At 33.5% G+C, this 18,750-nt stretch overlaps 1 protein-coding gene across 5 annotated transcripts in view; it reads left to right on the forward strand.

Annotated features, from left to right (window-relative positions):
• CCDC102B (coiled-coil domain containing 102B) overlaps positions 1–18,750 on the forward strand; it is a 388,839-nt gene that overhangs the window by 106,317 nt on the left and 263,772 nt on the right. For all 5 annotated transcript variants that reach the window (XM_037738124.1, XM_037738121.1, XM_037738122.1 and 2 more), the window contains exons 3-4: positions 11,848–12,468; positions 14,900–15,120. In XM_037738124.1, coding sequence (XP_037594052.1) covers positions 11,848–12,468; positions 14,900–15,120 — 842 coding nt within the window. The remainder of the gene's footprint in view (positions 1–11,847; positions 12,469–14,899; positions 15,121–18,750) is intronic.

Genomic DNA, 18,750 nt, shown 5'->3' on the forward strand with positions numbered 1-18,750 from the left:
AGCAGAATAAACAAGCAACCTACAGAATGGGAGAAAATATTTGCAAACTATACATCTAACAAATGTCTCATATCCAGAGTCTGTAAGAAAGTTATTTTAATAGTCACGTACTGCTTTTCTATATTGCTGCATAATACATTATACCAAAATTTAGTGTCTTAGAACACTAAATTTATTACCTCACAGGAATACAGGTGTGGCTTAATTGAGTTCTCTGGCCCTGGGTCTGTCTTATGTGCTGCAAGGAAGGTGTCAGACAGAGCTGCAGTTGGCCAAATTCTCAACTAGGGGTAGATCTTCTGCCAAACTTCCTCAAATGGCTGTGGGCAGGATTTAGTTTTTAGGAGCCAGTGGCCAGAAGCCTTCCTCAGTTCCTGGCCACGTGGGCCTCCCCACACAACTGCTTATGACATGGCTTATGGTTCATCAGAGTGAGCAAGAGAGAAGGCAAAGAGCGAATGCTAGCAAGATGGAAGTCTTATTCTTTCATAGCCTGATTTCAGAAGTCACATCCATTCACTTTTATAATATTATACTCATTAGAAGTAGGTCACAGGGCTGGTCCCCGCTGAGAGGAAGGGAATTAGACAAGGCTGTGAATTCTTAGACAAGAGGGGATAGTGAGGAACATTTAAAAGTTGGTTTATATTTTTATTTAAAAAATGATATTCACACACTGAGAAAAACAATTTATACTTTTTTCTTTAGCATTTTACCCAATTATTCAGAGGTTAAGGAAACATTTCAAGAATAAAACAAAATATGCTTACATGATTTGAAGTCATGGCCGTAATCTCACTTTTTATTGGCATTTATTAACACCTGATTGATCACATTAATTGTTACATAGCTACAGTCTATATTTGAAATTTAAAGATAAGAGTTAAAATGAAAGATTTATATGCCATAGTATTTATGTTAGTATACAACCAATGCTGAATTTCTAATACAAAATGTCAACACTAGGAACATCAATTCCAAGGATAGTGAATTGCCCACTTGAAGCCACAAAAGGTATAAGGAGATGGTACATTTTTAAGTGTTTTTTAAAAAATCAAGCGATAATTATAGAACTGGTGAAACTATTCTTAGGGAATGAAGGGAAAGTAAAGATACCAGATGAAGGAAAACTATAGGATGCTATTAATAGCAAGACCTACTCTTAAAGATTGGCTAAAGGAAACTCTATAAACAGAAACAAAATGATAAAAGAAGAATCCTGGAGCATCAAAAAACAAAAAGGAATAATCAAATACAAATATGAATATATAAGAATATCTTTCTCCTCATTTGTTTTATAAATCTTATTTAATGATTGAAATAAAAATTATAAAATAGTTTTATACTCAAGAAAGTGATATTTAAGGATGGAGAAGGTAAAATGACCTAAACAGAAGTAAGTTTTCCATACTTCACTTGAAGTGATGAAATGTTGATTTCCAGTAGATGAGGCTGTTACATTTGTATATTTTAACTCTCAAAACAACAAGTATGAAAACTGTACAAAGTGATAAACTAAAAAATACTGTGTATATATCAGCCAGGTGGAGTCCAATCAGAAATTCAAGTAACAAACAGGAAAGCCAAAGAAAAGCAGGAATGAGAAAGAGAGGACACAAAGAAAACCAACTATAAAATGGCAGATATAAGTTCTAACAGATGAATAATCACTGTAAATGTAAATGGCCTAAATAGACCAGCTAGAATTCAGAGATTGGCAGGGTGGATTAAAAAACAAAACAAACAAACATGAGCAAGTTATGTGCTGTTAATAATAAACTTAATAAGAAATGTGCTTCCTCAAATCATCAACTAACATTGCCATCTATCACAAATAAAAGAATGGAAAAAATATACCAAGTAAGTATTAGTTTTTTAAAAATACCTAAGAGTGGCTCTGTTAATATCAGAGATGTTACTTCAGAACAAAATAAAAAAATAAATAAAATATAGAAGGCTACCACTGACAAGGAGGGAAATTTCATAATATTAAAATGGTCAATACATCAGGAAGACATAGTGATCCTATACGAGTATACACAAAACATGACAGTTTCCAAACACATTAAGCAAAAACAGGTAGAGCTGAAAAGAGAAATAGATAAATCAGGGATTATAGTTGAGGACTTCAGAAATCTCACTCAACAACTAATAAAATGACTACACAGAAAATCGGCAAAGGTATAGAGAATAACACAATCAACAAATAGAATACAATTTTCATGTATAGAACATTCCACCATATAGTTGCAGAATGTATATAATTTCAAGTGTCATGTGGCATCCACTAAGGTACAAATCCTATACAAAAATAATAAAAAAAATAACCTTCAACTAATATAAAAGAATTGAAATTAGAGCATGTTCTCTTTTTGTAATGAAAGCAAACTAAAAATCTACAGCAATACGACAGAAATATATCTAAAGAAACATGGCTAAATAATTCATGATTCAATGATGAATTCACAAAGAAAATAAAAAATACAAAAGTGAATAAAATGAAAATAATGTAACATCAAATATTTGAAAGACAGCTAAAGTAGTGCAGAGAAGAAAGATTATGCCCTAAATTCTTACATTAGAAATAAGATTGTGAAGACAATAATCTAAGTTCCTACCACAAGAAACTTAGAAAGAAGAGCAAAGTAAAAGAAATAACAATTTAAATATATTTGAATTATTTCTCTTATTTAAATTGTTTTATTTAAAATTATTTAAATTATTTATTTTATTTAACTATATTTAAATCATTTGAATATATATTTAAATATTTTAGCTTGCAATGAATGTAGCTTCCAATGAATATACTGAATAAATAAGCTAAATACTGTTTTAATTTTAAAATGTTTCTTGACTTGATCAACACAGGTATGACAATCTTATATGACTTCTTAGGGGGTATATTGGAAAAGTGGCATTTCTGCCTTGCCTGCTTTTGAAGTCTGGATGAAAGGTGTAGGTTTCTTATGTCTGATCTTTTTCTTTTCTGAAAGAAAAAACGGTCTTGCCCTGTCTTTCCTACATGTTCACTACAACATTTGAATTCACCAGAAATTTTGCAATTTGAAGGAGCTGGGCTTTAAAATAAATTTTGTTCATTCAATTTATATTTTCAAAGTGTAAATCTTACTTTTTGGTCATGCTGTTTACAGTGAAAATTGAATTCCAGATCATACATATAAAATAAGGTTTAACACACAGTATCATGCATGATTTTACATAAATACTTTTGGCTTTAGTAAGAACTAGGGTGACTGAAGCGGAGTATTTGGATATATGCACAGGTATAGCTCATAAATGTCTAAGTACATTGTAAAATATCTGCTTCTGAATCTATTTTTTTCTCTCAGCTTTCTGATGTGGAATACAGTTTAGCCATTTTGGATTATTAATGTAAAGAATGTACTGTTGGTAAAGTAAAACCGACTTTAAGAATAAATTTTGTGTTGACTGAAAAATAGTATAAGTGGTTTTCAAAAATAAATAGGACAATCATTGAGCTTCACTCTTCAAACTTCATGAAGTCTGAGAAAACTGCAGTCAGCCAACATAAAGCAGTTGGCAGCTTTGCACATTCTATCAAATGGATGTGAGAAAATATTACCTCATTGTACTGACATAAAAGAGCTTTCTCCTGTTCACCACAAAGAGTAAATAGACCGCTGGGTGCGGTGGCTCAAGCCTGTAATCCCAGCACTTTGGGAGGCCGAGGTGGGCGGAACACGAGGTCAAGAGATCGAGACCATCCTGGCCAGCATGGTGAAACCCCGTGTCTACTAAAAATACAAAAAATTAGCCAGGCATGGCGGCGTGACCCGTAGTCCCAGCCACCTGGGAGGCTGAGGCAGGAGAATTGCTTGAACCCGGAGGAGGAGGTGGCAGTGAGCCGAGATCGCGCCACTGCACTCCAGCCTGGCACCTGGCAACAGAGCGAGACTCTGTCTCAAAAAAAAAAAAAAAAAAAAAAAAAAAAAGACCTGCGAAGGTCTTGTGACAGCCGCACAGATTTTGAAGAATAATATGGATGTGGTAAACAGTTTAGGAATTTTACTTAGAAAATGCATAGGAAAATTGGGGTCATCTGTGGTTTTGTTTCCTGAAATCTTAAATGCACAAAAATAGTTGGAAATCTTGATGGATTCAATATTTAAAAAATCTATAATTTTAACAAATTATAAAATTTTAAGTGTAAAAACGACAGAAAAACTGCCCTGATCTTGGATGATATACCCTTCCTTCTCTTAGCACCTCCTAGCTTCTCATGGCACAGTAGGAATTATTTCAGAGTGATTTGCTCTCACATTATATACCGATAATAATTATCACTTAGACTCATTGGCTATGTGCTCTCATTTTAGTTTCCTTTTAACATTTTAGCATTTCCAGAAACAGTTTTATTGTCATCTTTGTCATTTAATCAATATGAGGTTCTACAAGATGATGTTTACATAGTAATGTAAATTTCAGATCCAGTCACCTGCCCAACTTTAGAAAGTGGTAGAATCTTTAACATTATCAGGCTTGTGCAGTGTTATTTCCCATAAAATGTGCACCATGTCTGTTAGCCACCTGGAAATAGTGCTAAGCTGCTAAGCACATTCTTATATCAAAATAAGATTTGGTGGGGCTTTATAGTTCCAGCAGAGCTAATACTAATTTTATTTTTGGCTTAAGGTCTTAAGAAACATTTGGGCTTTTTTATTTGGCACTATTAAGTTGGATTAGATTGCATAAGAAAATTGGGATAGTTTGTGATTTTTTCACTAAAACCTTGACATGAATATAAATATTAAAAAATGCTGATGAATTTACTAAGTGTCAGGTTTCCATACAAACAGGTAATATGTAGACCACATTATATATAAGTGTGTGTGTGTGTGTATATATTCTATATAATATAGAAATATACTTAGGCTGCTAAACTCAAATGCATGACATACTCTTTAAGTCTCAAAATTTGTACACTGGTGAGAAATTTCAGCAGGATTTTAAAGCAGAGCTTTCTTGAACCTGCTTGGCATCCCAAGTACTTCATAAGAGTAGTTAAATGATGTATTTACCAAGAAAGTCTAAATTGCCTGAACCTAAATTTGTACTTGGCAGGCAAAGCACCATAAAGGCTTCAAGCTGATCAGCCTGCCAGAAAATAGGAATTTTATTTTTCCAAGACTCATTACAAATGATGCATTGACACTTTATAAAATGTATTATAGATTTTGGATCTCTCGGTATTTCTTTATTCATATTATAAAGAAGCCAAACTGGTCACTTTTTCTCTCTGATCTATGAGGTTATTATTATAATGTAATTTTTGAGCCCCTTAAAGCTTATAGAAAATGCAGCAATAACATCAAGATGCTATGTGGGGAGACTCTGAAATGGTTTATTATTTATTTATTTATCTATTTTTAATTACAATTTTAAGTTCTGGGACACATGTGCAGAATGTGCAGGTCTGTTACATAGGTATACATGTACTATGGTGGTTTGTTGTACCCATCAACCTGTTATCTACATTAGGTATTTCTCCTAATGCTATCCCTCCACTAGGCCCCACCCCCTCTGACAGGCCCTGGTGTGTGATGTTCTCCTCCCTGTGTCCATGTGTTCTCATTGTTCAATTCCCACTTATGAGTGAGAACATGCAGTGTTTGGTTTTCTGTTCCTGTGTTAGTTTGCTGAGAATGATGATTTCCAGTTTCATCCATGTTCCTGCAAAGGACACGGACTTATGCTTTTTTTATGACTGCATGTTATTCTATGGGGTATATGTGTCACATTTTCTTTATTCAGTCTATCATTGATGGGCATTTGAGTTGGTTCCAAATCTTTGCTATTGTGAATAGTGCTGCAATAAAAATACATATGCATATGTCTTTATAATTGAATGATTTATAATCCTTTGGGTATATAACCAGTAATTGGATTGCTGGGTCAAATGCTGTTTCTGGTTCTAGATCCTTGAGGAATTGCCACATTGTCTTCCATAATGGTTGAACTAATTTACATTCCCACCAACAGTGTAAAAGCATTCCTATTTCTTCACATCCTCTCTAGCATCTGTCATTTTCTGATTTTTTAATGATAGCCATTCTAATTGGTGTGAGATGATATCTCATTCTGGTTTATTTTTCAAAGGATTGGAGTCTGAAAATCATTGAACATTATCTTAGAAACATAGTATTTTTATCACTATTTTTTCCTCAAATAATTTTACTGAAAATCTAGCCTAAAGGAAAGGCATCACATAGATTTGAACCAGTGGCACATTGCTTCAACAACACTAGGTAATAGCAATAGATTAAAGAGGGAGCAATGAAGAGCAAGCTAGCAAAAGGCCATGTTTACTGTATTTATTCCATGCCAATTCTTTAAAATAGAGATAATTTCTATCTGATCAGATGATGCCATTTAAATTTTAATAATACCTCTTGGAAAACATGACAATATGTTTTAAAATTTATGTTTATGCTTATTTTATGTTACAATGCTTTTGGAAAGTAAAATATCTAAGCTTTAAATTATTGGCCAGTTGTTCAACTTTATTTTATATTATTAAGTTGCCTGCTTTGAGGAATTATTTTCTGTCTCTGTACAATTTCAAAGTCTCTCATTTGCACCAACCAGCATAGATTGAAATTGCCTGTATAATTTGCTACAGTGTAAGGATTTTTAAAATAGGATATTTAACCTTGAGTAAATCTTGAACTACATATATATGACACCATATGGCCATTTACTATAATGGTTTCATTTATCTCATTGTCACAATTATTATCTTCTGTTTAATAATCTGTGTACTCTTGCAAAATTTCATATATATATATATATATATATATATATTGCTTTAGACCTATACAAAATTCATTTCCATATTCATCATTTGTGCATGTTTGACAGGCCACATTTTGTAATACAATAAAGTGCCTATTTTCCTAAATATTAAAAACTGACTTTTTTCCTTTTATCAAAATATATGCCATCATATCTATCATAGCGATTGTTTCTTAATGTTGTGCTTTGAATCTGTATTAATCTATTTTCCCACTGCACATGACTTTTGTGTGCATTACAGGTCGTATGCTTCTTAGGAAATAATTCAAGAAAGGTTTCATTTTCTATAGATCACAATAAAGCAATAACTATAAACAATAAGACAAAAATATTTTTAATGTCCATTTTATCCTGCCATGGAAGTGTAACTTCTGCCAAAAATGCTTTTCTTTCTGCCCCATTTCATTCTTCAGATAGTACATAAAATGTCACTTGGGAGAGAGTTTGCTAAATACATAGAGATTTTTTGGATTACATTACACTGCTTGCTCCATTCAAAGATTAGTTAAATTTTGTGATTGTTAGTTTGGTTTATTATTTCTGATTGTCAGCCACACCCAGGATGGCAGAAGTGATGTCTCTTTAGTTCACTTTCAAGAAGCAGGTCAGCAGTGGATCTTCAACCCACCTTATTTTGTTGTTGTTGTGTTTTGTTTTGCTTTAGGCGTTTAGCAGCCAGAAACTACGGTTTTTAGCTTCTGCTTCTAGTGATAGGTGGAAAAGAGAGATGAGAAAGGGGTTTTACTAGCCCAGCCAGAAACAGAAACTAAGAACCCATGACTGTGTTCTCTCCCTTGGATGCCCTTAGACAAAGGGCCTCCAAGGGATCTAGAATTCTCAGATCACAGGTTTAGTTAGTGGGAAGTATAAACTGTTACCTGAAGGATGAGAAGCCAGGAGAAAGAGGGCTTGTGGAGAGGGGGGAGCCTGCTCCTGCAGAGCAAACAGGTCGTACCAAGGAGAATGTGGAGGTGAGGTTGTGCAAGGAATAGACACATCCAGCGTGGGAGACACAGGGAACGTGGAAGATGAAGTGACAAAGAGGAGACCAGAGGGATGAACATGCCTGGACCCCAAAGTGTCTTTAAGCTATGATGAGGAGATTGAATGAACTCAAAGGAAACTGTCAGGATCAGATGACTAATTGTTGTGTGGTTTAATAGGAGATATTTTGGCATAAATATATTCCAAGTGGAAGTATATCCAATGTATTCCTGAAATACTCTAAAAGATTTATGGTGAAAATAGTTGATAGTTTGAAGCTGTAGAATATTTATATGAAGAGGTAGTAGTTCTGGATTCAAATTTCCTCAGTTTCCAAACTGGGTTGACCCCTTGTAACTGTATGACTTGGATGTATACATCAGAGGCTAAGCCCTAGTTTCTTTATCACTAAGATGAGGATAATAATAGTACTGAGTATTCCACTGATTAACATTAATATTATAGACAAATTGAAACTGCAGCTTTATTACATGAAATACAGAGCACTTTCCTATGCATTTCCTGTTTTTTAAGTACACCATTTCTCTTTCAAAAGGCAGGGGGAAAAACACACAAAAAGTAAATGGTACAATTAGTATGTCAAGGTGACATTGTAATGACTTGTATAACACAGAGAAAACCATATACCTTGCCTACAAGACACCTAGGGCTAACAAATCTGCAGGCATTTTCCTTTTGATAGTCATAAGATTCAATGAGGTTCATGCTATTTTTGTCTCCTTTTACACTAAGGATATTGAGTCAAAGGCAATTTATGTAATTTGTCCAAGATCATTGTCTAAAATGGGGCAGAGTAAGACTATCCAGTAGAGGCTGGAGTCCACTCTCTTACATATTAAGTTCTTCTTTGGCAACAAATAATATTTTTTAGTGATATTATGTATACTTTGTAGGCCCTTAACATTTTATTTATTTGGTTATGTACTACATTCAAAAATATTTGCAGGAATCATGGTGGCCTCATTGTATGGGCATTTTTACAATGCAAAAATCAGTACAAGAAACCGGAGTCAACAGCATTAAAATATTTCCCCATGTGTCAGTGGTCCTGTGCTACAGGATCACTACAAATATGTCCTACAACCACTGGCAAATATGTTCATAGTTGTCTAAGCTAAAACACCAAGAGTTCACACATTTGTATAGGGAAATAAAGACTTTAGTACATACATATGTGTGTTAACTCTCCTCATCTCAAGCAAGTTTTCCTTGCCTGAGAAAACTTTTTAAAATGGGAAATACTCTTCAAGTTCAAGGACTGACTGATGAAGCCCAGATCATTTTTATTTAGTCAGATGTGAAGAAATACACAGTTAATTGGTAGGCAAGGTCTCAATGTACCAGAATCCAATCATAGAGTCTTCAAAACACTAGTGAAATAAAAGTTAATGAGACATTTTAAAGACATTACAATTTTATGATACCGATTTATTTTGAAAACTGGCAAGGATAAATTTAAGTTTAATATGCTGAATTAAATTCTCTGTCTGCACTTTGTGATTACAACCAGAAGAAATATCATTAAATAGTGAATAGTGAATATATGTATATGTAAATATATATATATATATATATATATATATATATATATATATATATATATATATGCTGTGTTTCTAATTAAGAGTTCCTTTTGTTCTTTTCTTTTTTATATTGGTCTTGGAATTTAGTGAGTTATATTCTTATTGCCCACTGAATTATAATAAATGAAGGGAACAAAATACTCCAAATCAGCAATAATTGAAACATGATTGGACATATACCAATGCTAACAAAAATAATTACAACCAGGCATCTGTATTATTATAGCAAATATTATAATGAGGAGTGAAGTGGTTGATATCACTATAGAACACTTTTTAAATGTTTTTTTCTATAATTAAAAGTTAATATTAAGTTTAATAATATCAGATCTCTTAATTAGATAGCCTTAATATTCATCTTTTAAAAAGATTATATAGTCTTTTTTTCCAATGATTAAAGACTTATTTTGTAAGTTAGTTGAAGTAATGAAACCCATTCAGTTGATTAAACAGATGGATCATAAAGAGGCGATTTATGATGTGTAACTATATAAAAGCAAATGAAAAAAAGTGAGAGGATTTAATGTCATGCACATAAAATATTATCTAAGATTATTTACACCAGAAAAGCATATCTGAGAATAAAAATGGGTAATTATATCCAGCCATGGAACTTATATTAATTTACAAATTAAGCTGCATGTTTTCAGCACTTATTTTAAAGCAAAAATTTTACTTACTATATCCTCAATATACCTACATTACTATGTTGAATAAAGAAATGGGTATCTGTATTGTTACATATGGTATGCCTTTATTAATTAATTTGTGTTTTGGTATTTATATGGAAAGTTGATTTCAATTCCTTTACAAAGCTTTGCAGTGGGCTAAGACTCTGTGTAGTATTATCGATGCTGTAAAGTTTTCTCATTTCCAAGAGACAGTCATTACTTAATCAGTACTCCTTAGACCACCTTGACCATACCTAAGAATCTAATACTGACTTGACATATATTACATCATAAACAAAATGATTGAACAAATACATATATTTGTTATAATGTAAATTATGTATCTTTAAAACTTAACTGTGCTTGTCTGATCCACCAGACTGCAAAATCTTTGACACACAAGAATCATGTCTTTTTCATAATATTTTATTTTTAGAGCTTATCACAGCATTAACCACAGTAATAAATTAGTTCATGTATAAGTTAGATGTGCTTTTGCTTGAAAATAACAGAAAGCTCAACTAACATAACTTAAATAAATATAGGTTATCCTGCTCACATAGTAAAGAAGTCAGAAGTATGCATTCTAGGTGTCATGCCACAATTCACACCTTAAATCAGGCTCTTTATCTTTATGATTCACCATTTTGAATGTTATGAGAAGGCTGTTATACTTACTTTCTTCCAGAACCACATCCTTTTTCAAACACAAGGAAGGTAGAGGAAAGAAAGTTCCTCATTGTGATCTTCCCATATTTTTCTAGATGGGGAAACCTTCTCAGTATACTTCATCTCACATCCCAGCAGCCAGAGCCAGGCCATAGGCCTGTCATGAAACTAGTCAACAGTCAGGCATCGTGGAAAAGGTAGACTATGGTTTAACCTCTGGGATTGGGATAGAGGCCTATTCGCCCATAGATCAATAGGTTCTGCATTCTGCCTGAAAAAATTGAGGCTTAATTAGCAGGAAAAAAGAAAACCATTAAGTAGTTATTGGACCTTAAATATTACAGTTTGTATTTCGTAGTGGACAATATTATAATAGATATGACCTGAATAGAAGTGGATTTGTCAAAATGAATTTTTTATGTCATATGCTATCTTAAATTGCATCTTTATATTTTTACTTGTATTTGTTTGGCAAAAGTAAATATGAGCATTTTCTATTTCTTAGTGGATAGTTACAAATATTTAAATTCCTCTATATTTTTAGTTAGATTGGAAAAATATGCAATATTGAAAAGATGGGGCTGGATGCGGTGGCTCACGCCTGTAATCCCAGCACTTTGAGAGGCCAAGGCAGGTGGATCACGAGGTCAGTTCAAGACCAGCCTGGCCAAGATGGTGAAACCTCATCTCTATTAGAATACAAAATTTAGCCAGGCGTGGGTGGTGGCGCATGCCTGTAATCCCAGCTACTCAGGAGGCTGAGGCAGCGGAATCGCTTGAATCTGGGAGGCAGAGGTTGCAGTGAGCCAAGATTGGGCTACTATACTCCAGCCTGGTGACAGAGCAAGACTCTGCCTCAAAATAAATAAATAAATAAATAAATAAAAGAGAAAAATAAAAAAACAAGCAAAAAAAAGAAAAAAAAAAGCAAAGCAAGAGACACACAAACAAGCAAATGCATGTAAAGCAATGTATTTTTTTGAGAAAAGATGCATTGTTTTCATAAATTTTCAAAAATATAGGTCTTGTTCTTGTAATTGCAAGGGATATTTCAGAGTGAAATTATGTTCTCTATCTTTTCTTAGGTCTTAAAGATAAATATGAATTTAGATTCCATTCATCGATTGATTGAGGAAACGCAGATCTTCCAGATGCAGCAGTCATCAATTAAGTCACACTGTGACATGGTGGCACCTGCCTCACCCACCAGGCATACCTATAATACCTGCTTCCCATTTTATGGGCTACAATCTCACACTGCTCACAATTTATGTGCACATTCATGTAACACCAGTGAATGGGATATTTGTGAGGAACTTCGCCTCCGGGAACTTGAAGAAGTCAAGGCCAGAGCTGCTCAGATGGAAAAGACCATGCGGTGGTGGTCGGACTGCACTGCCAACTGGAGAGAAAAATGGAGTAAAGTTCGAGCGGAAAGGAACAGTGCCAGGGAGGAAGGAAGACAACTCAGACTAAAACTAGAGATGGCAATGAAAGAATTGAGTACACTGAAAAAGAAACAGAGTCTGCCACCTCAGAAGGAGGCATTAGAAGCTAAAATCACCCAGGATCTGAAGCTTCCTAGTTTCGTAGAAGAATCCTGTGAACATAGAGAACAATTTCAATTTGGTTTTCAAATGTGTGAGTCTATCAGAGAGTGTTTAGTAAAAAGACAATTTTCTACAAAGGAGGAAACAAATAATAAGGTAAGAAAAAAACCCAGAGGTGATGTGACAGTGAGGAAGAAGGAAGTGACAAATCCAATGGTGGCTACGCTAGTCTGCCAGGGCTACCATAACAAAGTACCCTAATCAGGGTGGTTTAAGGAAGAGAATGCATTTTCTTACAATTGTAGAAGCTAGAAGTACACCATCAAGGTGCTAGCATGGTTGGTTTCTTCTGAGGCCTCTCTCCTTGGCTTATAGAATGCTGTTTTCTCCCTGTCTTCCATGGTCTTTTCTCTGTACACATGTCTGTGTCTTAAGTTCTTTTAGGACACTCTAATGAACCTAATTTAACTAAATCATCTTCCTAAGTCCCTGTCTTCACCAACAATCACATTCTGAGGTACTGGGTTAGGACTTCAACAAATAAATTTTGGGAAAGCACACTTTCAGCCCATACCAGTTGTTTTACTAGTATTTATAGGAAAAAAAAAAAAAAAAACTCAGCATTTTTTTATCTGAAAAGAAAATATTTGGAGACATTTCTTTCCATTTCCCTTAATTTGTCAAAATTGTAAACAAGGCATAGCGTAGTTTGAATATTTCTCAAAGTTTGGGACTCAAGCCTCATGATTTAACTTCTTATAAAATGGGTACTGCAGGCAAATAGGGTACTTTAGGAAATGCTTCATAGGGTCCACTGACGGGATTTCTTGATATACTTAGAATATCAGTTTCTGAGAATTCTGTACAAAACAAGTATAACTTTAAAACGTCTATCAGTTTGTACACTTATTCATCCATGAACCATCACCCTGTTTCGTTTGTTTGTTTGTTTGAACTTGGTAAATACTATTAACAACCCAAAGAACATACTTTGGGAACTCCTGTTACCTCTTATCATAATATCAGTTTATTTTGTTACCTCTTTCTACTTAATCCCATCTCTATTACATATTAGTTAATATCTGGCACCTCTACCATTGCATTTAGTGTTTTAAGCTATTCTATAATGTATAGAATTTACGGAAGGTAAAACCTAGAATTCATTGCAAATAAAATAATGAAGATTACAATAATGTAATTACTTCTTCTTATTTGTTCTTCTACATTTTCTTTTAAAAGCATTCAGTGTTGGTAATCTAGGTTGTTAGTACCTTTGTATGTATCTTTTGGAAAATCATATATTCTCAAAATTGAGCTATATTAATGTTTGCACTAGAGGAATGCAATGATGAGCATAAGGGAACATAGCTCACATAATGTTCTCTGAATCCACAAAACTATTTTGTTATTACAAGTTACTAGACTTTGCATTTGAGAGAATGAAGGATTCTCTTCACATGTATTATTATGGAAAATTTTCAATATCTTGGGATTTCTTCTGAAATATCTTTGTAACATTAATGTCAAGAAAAAATCAAACATAGCAGGTATTTATTAAAATTTATTTATTTGCTAAAAATCCTTCTGGAATTTCCTTCTGATAGTAGGAAAATAAATATTACCTGTTGAAGAAGTTTTAATCAGTTTTTTCCTTAAAATTTTGACCTCTCTTTGCCAACTCTGTGCCCAACAAGAAAGATATGTATATGTATCATTCGCCTGACTTCAATACTTTCCATGAACAATACATCTTATTTTATTGTTTGTCAAAATATTATGATACAGATAATTGCAATACTCATTTTTGAGAGAATTAAGGAATGAATTATACTAGGTAATCTGGCATCCATATATTATTTAAAACATATAGTATTGAAGTATTATGGAGATTTTACTTGAGCTTGATTATTCAATGAGATTTTATTTGAAATTGCCTTTCACTTCAAACTTATAAACTAGGGTAAATTTAAATTATAGTCAAAACCAATAGCATGAGTCATGTGAAGTTTTTGAGTTATGCACTAAGAGTATTGATGCAGTTGCTGCCCTAGTATTGATGTCCATATCAAGTGTCCCATTAAATTCTATTTGAGATGTGACTCATGAATTAAAATAAAGCAATAAGTAGAACTAAAATAAAGCAATAAGTGAGCTTATTAAAATATTCAAGAGCTTTCTGAAAATTCTATCTTGTCTTTCAAAAATGTTAAAAAAATAATTACTTTGAAACTATGTCTTATGACAAGAGAAACTTGAAAAAGAATTCGTCAACTCATTAAAAAATTCTTTACAGCTGTTCAACTTTGTGTATGGTTATTTTTAGCTATGATTAGAAAAAGAAAACAAACAAAGAGCTAAAGCAGACCTTTTTAGAAATGTATTTTATTATAACAAGGTAGAACATAGAAAAGTTTGAAGAAGAACGTAAGTAAGTTCAGTCATGTAACACTTTCAGGTAATGATAATGAAATAAAAATATGGATTTGATGTTGTATCGTAACATTTATTTCTTTATGAAAATGTATTGTTGTCATGATTTTTCTCCTAAGGGGTTTAAATATCTAACATAATTTTTTTTTTTCCCCAGGAAGAAGGAGTGGTTATTGATTCTTTAAAATTAAATGAGGAGATGAAACCTAATCTAGATTGTGTTGATTTATTCAAGAATGGTGGCTCTGGAAATGGTGAAATGAAACCTGGGCTGAAACTGAAAGCGATAAACCTGCCTTTGGAAAATCAAATAACTGAAATTTCAGCTTTGCAGGTGCATTTGGATGAGTTCCAAAAAATCTTATGGAAGGAAAGAGAGTAAGTGCTAATCATTCTCTACCTTAACCAAGTTTGTTTTAAACCACTTAAAATTGTTAACACTGATAGATTGGTCATTTGATAAACATGCCTTTTATCCATGTTTAGTCATTAAGTTTTAGTATTTAAAGAAATTAGTTTGATATATTTTGAATTTTAAAAAGTAATCTATAACTTGTTAGTGTTCTTCATTCTTTTAAATTTACTTTTATCATGACTATGTTCTTACCATCTCTGGTAGATTCACTTTAATTTTACCTGAATTCTTAATGTACAAGGTTAAAATATCCAGCGTATTATATAATTTTTACAGCATCTTGGACTTGGTCAATAAATATGTTAATTTTAATAGTGGAAAAAAATCACAATTGTGTGAGATACTGATTACAGAATAAGCTGTCTTATACATGGACCATTAAGGTCCTCAGGCTTGTGATTAATTGGCCTGGATATTCATCTTTGTTCTGATGTATTCTAGCAATGGGACGTTGGCTGTTGCCCCTTTTAGGAAAATAGCTGTAGTGATGTTATGTTCCAGTTTTCTATTGTCTTAAAACAAGCTTTTTCAAACAATGATCATTAAAACGTATCAACAACAACCACTATGTCTTCTGTTTAAGAATCTTGAGCATGGTTTGGCATGGATATCCTTATCTCTGACTTGTGCCTTCAGCTGCAATGTCTCAAACTCTGGCATGCCTGTAAGGCTGGGGCTAGAGCCTCTCTCACTCATATATCTGGCGGTCCATCTCAGTTCTCATCTAGGCCTCAGCTGGGACACCTGCATTGGGGCTATTTATAAGCCTGTTTGGCTTCCTCACAACATCAGGGCTAGGTTGCAAGTGAACATCTTAAGAACACAGAGAGAAGAAAACGCCATTTGAATGACTCTGCCTCACAAATCACTTAGCATCACTTCAGACCCACTTCTCAGTGGTGGGCATCTCAAAGGCTGACTCAGATTCAAGAGAGAGGCACTTTCAATGGAAGGAATGTCAAAACAATTTTATAATAAGGGTGTGTAGGATGCAGTCATTGTGGCAAAGATCTTTGAAAAATACAGTCTGTCATAGCCTTTCTCACTGAATTCTCATGAAGATCAAGAACAAATAATGTCTGGGGAAAAACCTAGTAATATGAAATGTTCACTATGGATTTTTGTTTCTTTGTGATTAGCCTACAATTTTATTAGCACAATGTGGAATATCAAATATATGTTAAAATGTGGTTCCAAAATCTAAAAATAATTATTTTTTATCTCTTAGTTATAAAGTATTAATGAGCAGAACCGGAAAAGCGAGAGGGATATGTATGCATATATACACACAATATATTATATAAATATAAGTATATATTATATAATGATTTTAATTTTCCTGATTTAAATGAACGGAAATAGGGATAATTCTGCATACTAGCCATTCAGAAATACAGTTAGTTCTTTATCTACCACTTATTTTCTGCCAGAAGTTTCTCATTAATCCCTCTGAAATTTACTAGTGCCACCACTTCCTTTTTTAGATTCTTCTTCTATATTTCACTAGATGAATAGATTGTGATCATACAAGCATCTGTGTGCAGAATAAGTACTTATTACTCTACTAAGTGTACATTCCTAAGAGAGGCAACCAACATTAGCGGAAAAAAGAATAAAATTGAATTGGATTTTTAGGCTTGTACATATAGTGACAATTAATTTTATCTAGACCTACAAATGTCAGGCACGTTCTAATCTCTATGCTTTTATTTCTTGAAGGATTTAACTTTTTGGAAATTATAGACTTCTCTCCAGTCCACTCACAATATTACTTCCCTGATGCAGTCTAATAGGAGCAATGTAGAGCTGTGTTTTTCTAGATGTAAACTTTTCTATTCTAAGGTGTCAATTTTAAAGATATGCATATACTGTCTTTACATGTTTATCCACATGCATGCACACAACATATACTTTTTCCTGTCATGGAATAAATGAACAATTCCCAGAGGAAACAAATTCTCCAGTTCTCAGTGACTTCAGTCTATAATCTATAGACAGGTCAAAGAATAAGAGAAAAAAGGAGACTTTCCATGGCCTTGTCTTCCCACGCTCCTCTTTAAGAAACAATCCCACGGATGTTATGAGTCATGGTGCCTGTGTCCGTGAATCAACATTTGCATGCAATCCACATGAGGCAATCACAGTCTTTTTTTTTTTTTTTTTTTCCTATCACAAGAGAACGTTTTCCAAGAATATAGGATATGCTATTACTTATAAATCCATCTAATCTTTTAAATTCTTTGTCCTGGAATCTCAGTGAGTGGGTGGCTTGAATTGAGAAGATGTGGATGTATTTTTTTTCTGCATTCCTATCTAGTGGGAAAATTCTCTTCTTGACTAGTGCACAGAAATCAGCTTAGAAATTCAGGGAGTCATTTTTCTATCGTCCTTGACTAGAATCTCCTATTCAAATAGATGAAACTTTATTGATTTATTTGCACTCTTAGTACTGTTCAGTTTTATGAATAATTCTCCTGTATATAAAAGTTTCTCATACACTGAGACTTTGTATATTTCTGATGACTTTCATAAAGACTTCCCAGATAGAAAACTTGGAGTAAAACCAGGAAACCTGATCCTATTGTAGAGCTGTGTGTACCTAAACATTTAAGAAAAGAAGCTTTGGCAATACCAAATCCCAAGTAACAGAGACTTAGATAAAATATTTTGAACTGTCTTAACATTCAAAATCAGTTTTCAGATTCCACTGCAGATACCTCCTTCATCACTTATAAAATGTTTGTTTTGTGTCTTTTAAGCTGAGCTTCAGGCTGGAGTGCAATGGTGCAATCTCTACTCATTGCAACCCCAGCCTCCTGGGCTCAAGCCATCCTCTCACCTGAGCCTCCCGATTAGCTGGAATTACAGGCTGTGCCACCATGCCTGACTAATTTTATTTATTTTTTAAATTTTCAGTAGAGATGGGGTTTTGCCATATTGCCCAGGCTGGTCTCAAACTCTTGGCCTCAAGTGATCTACCTGCCTTGGTCTCCCAAAGTTCTGGGGTTACAGGGGTTAGCCACTGCGCCCAGCCCATTTTATCTTCTTAATTAATTTTTTTATGCAAGGAAAGTAGTATGCTTCAATTGTTTTGCTTTGCTTCACTAAATGTTCAATTTTTTCTTAATAATATGATACTTAAAATCCAGGTTAGAAGTTTCAGCAAATTAAAAATGTTTCAAAGGTTATTTTTTATATATGCATGAGAGAGACAGATTTCTACTTTATATATATAGATATATATTTCAATTAGTGAATACATTCATTAATACATATGTTATACATAATTATATATTTATATATAATGAACATATATCTCAATTAATTAATAAATTGGCATGTAAATCTAGTTAATACTGCTTAATGTAATATTTATAAATATTAGAAAGTCAAGCTTACTTTGTTTCTTTATTAACTGTCACTTATGGAATATTCAATAAACCTTTACCATTTTTTTTTTTTTTTGAGACGGAGTTTCTCTTTTGTTACCCAGGCTGGAGTGCAATGGCGTGATCTCAGCTCACCGCAACCTCCGCTTCCTGGGTTCAGGCAATTCTCCTGCCTCAGCCTCCTGAGTAGCTGGGATTACAGGC

Source organism: Cebus imitator, unplaced genomic scaffold (genome assembly GCF_001604975.1).
Source record: "Cebus imitator isolate Cc_AM_T3 unplaced genomic scaffold, Cebus_imitator-1.0 Scaffold49, whole genome shotgun sequence".
Classification (NCBI taxonomy): domain Eukaryota; kingdom Metazoa; phylum Chordata; class Mammalia; order Primates; family Cebidae; genus Cebus; species Cebus imitator.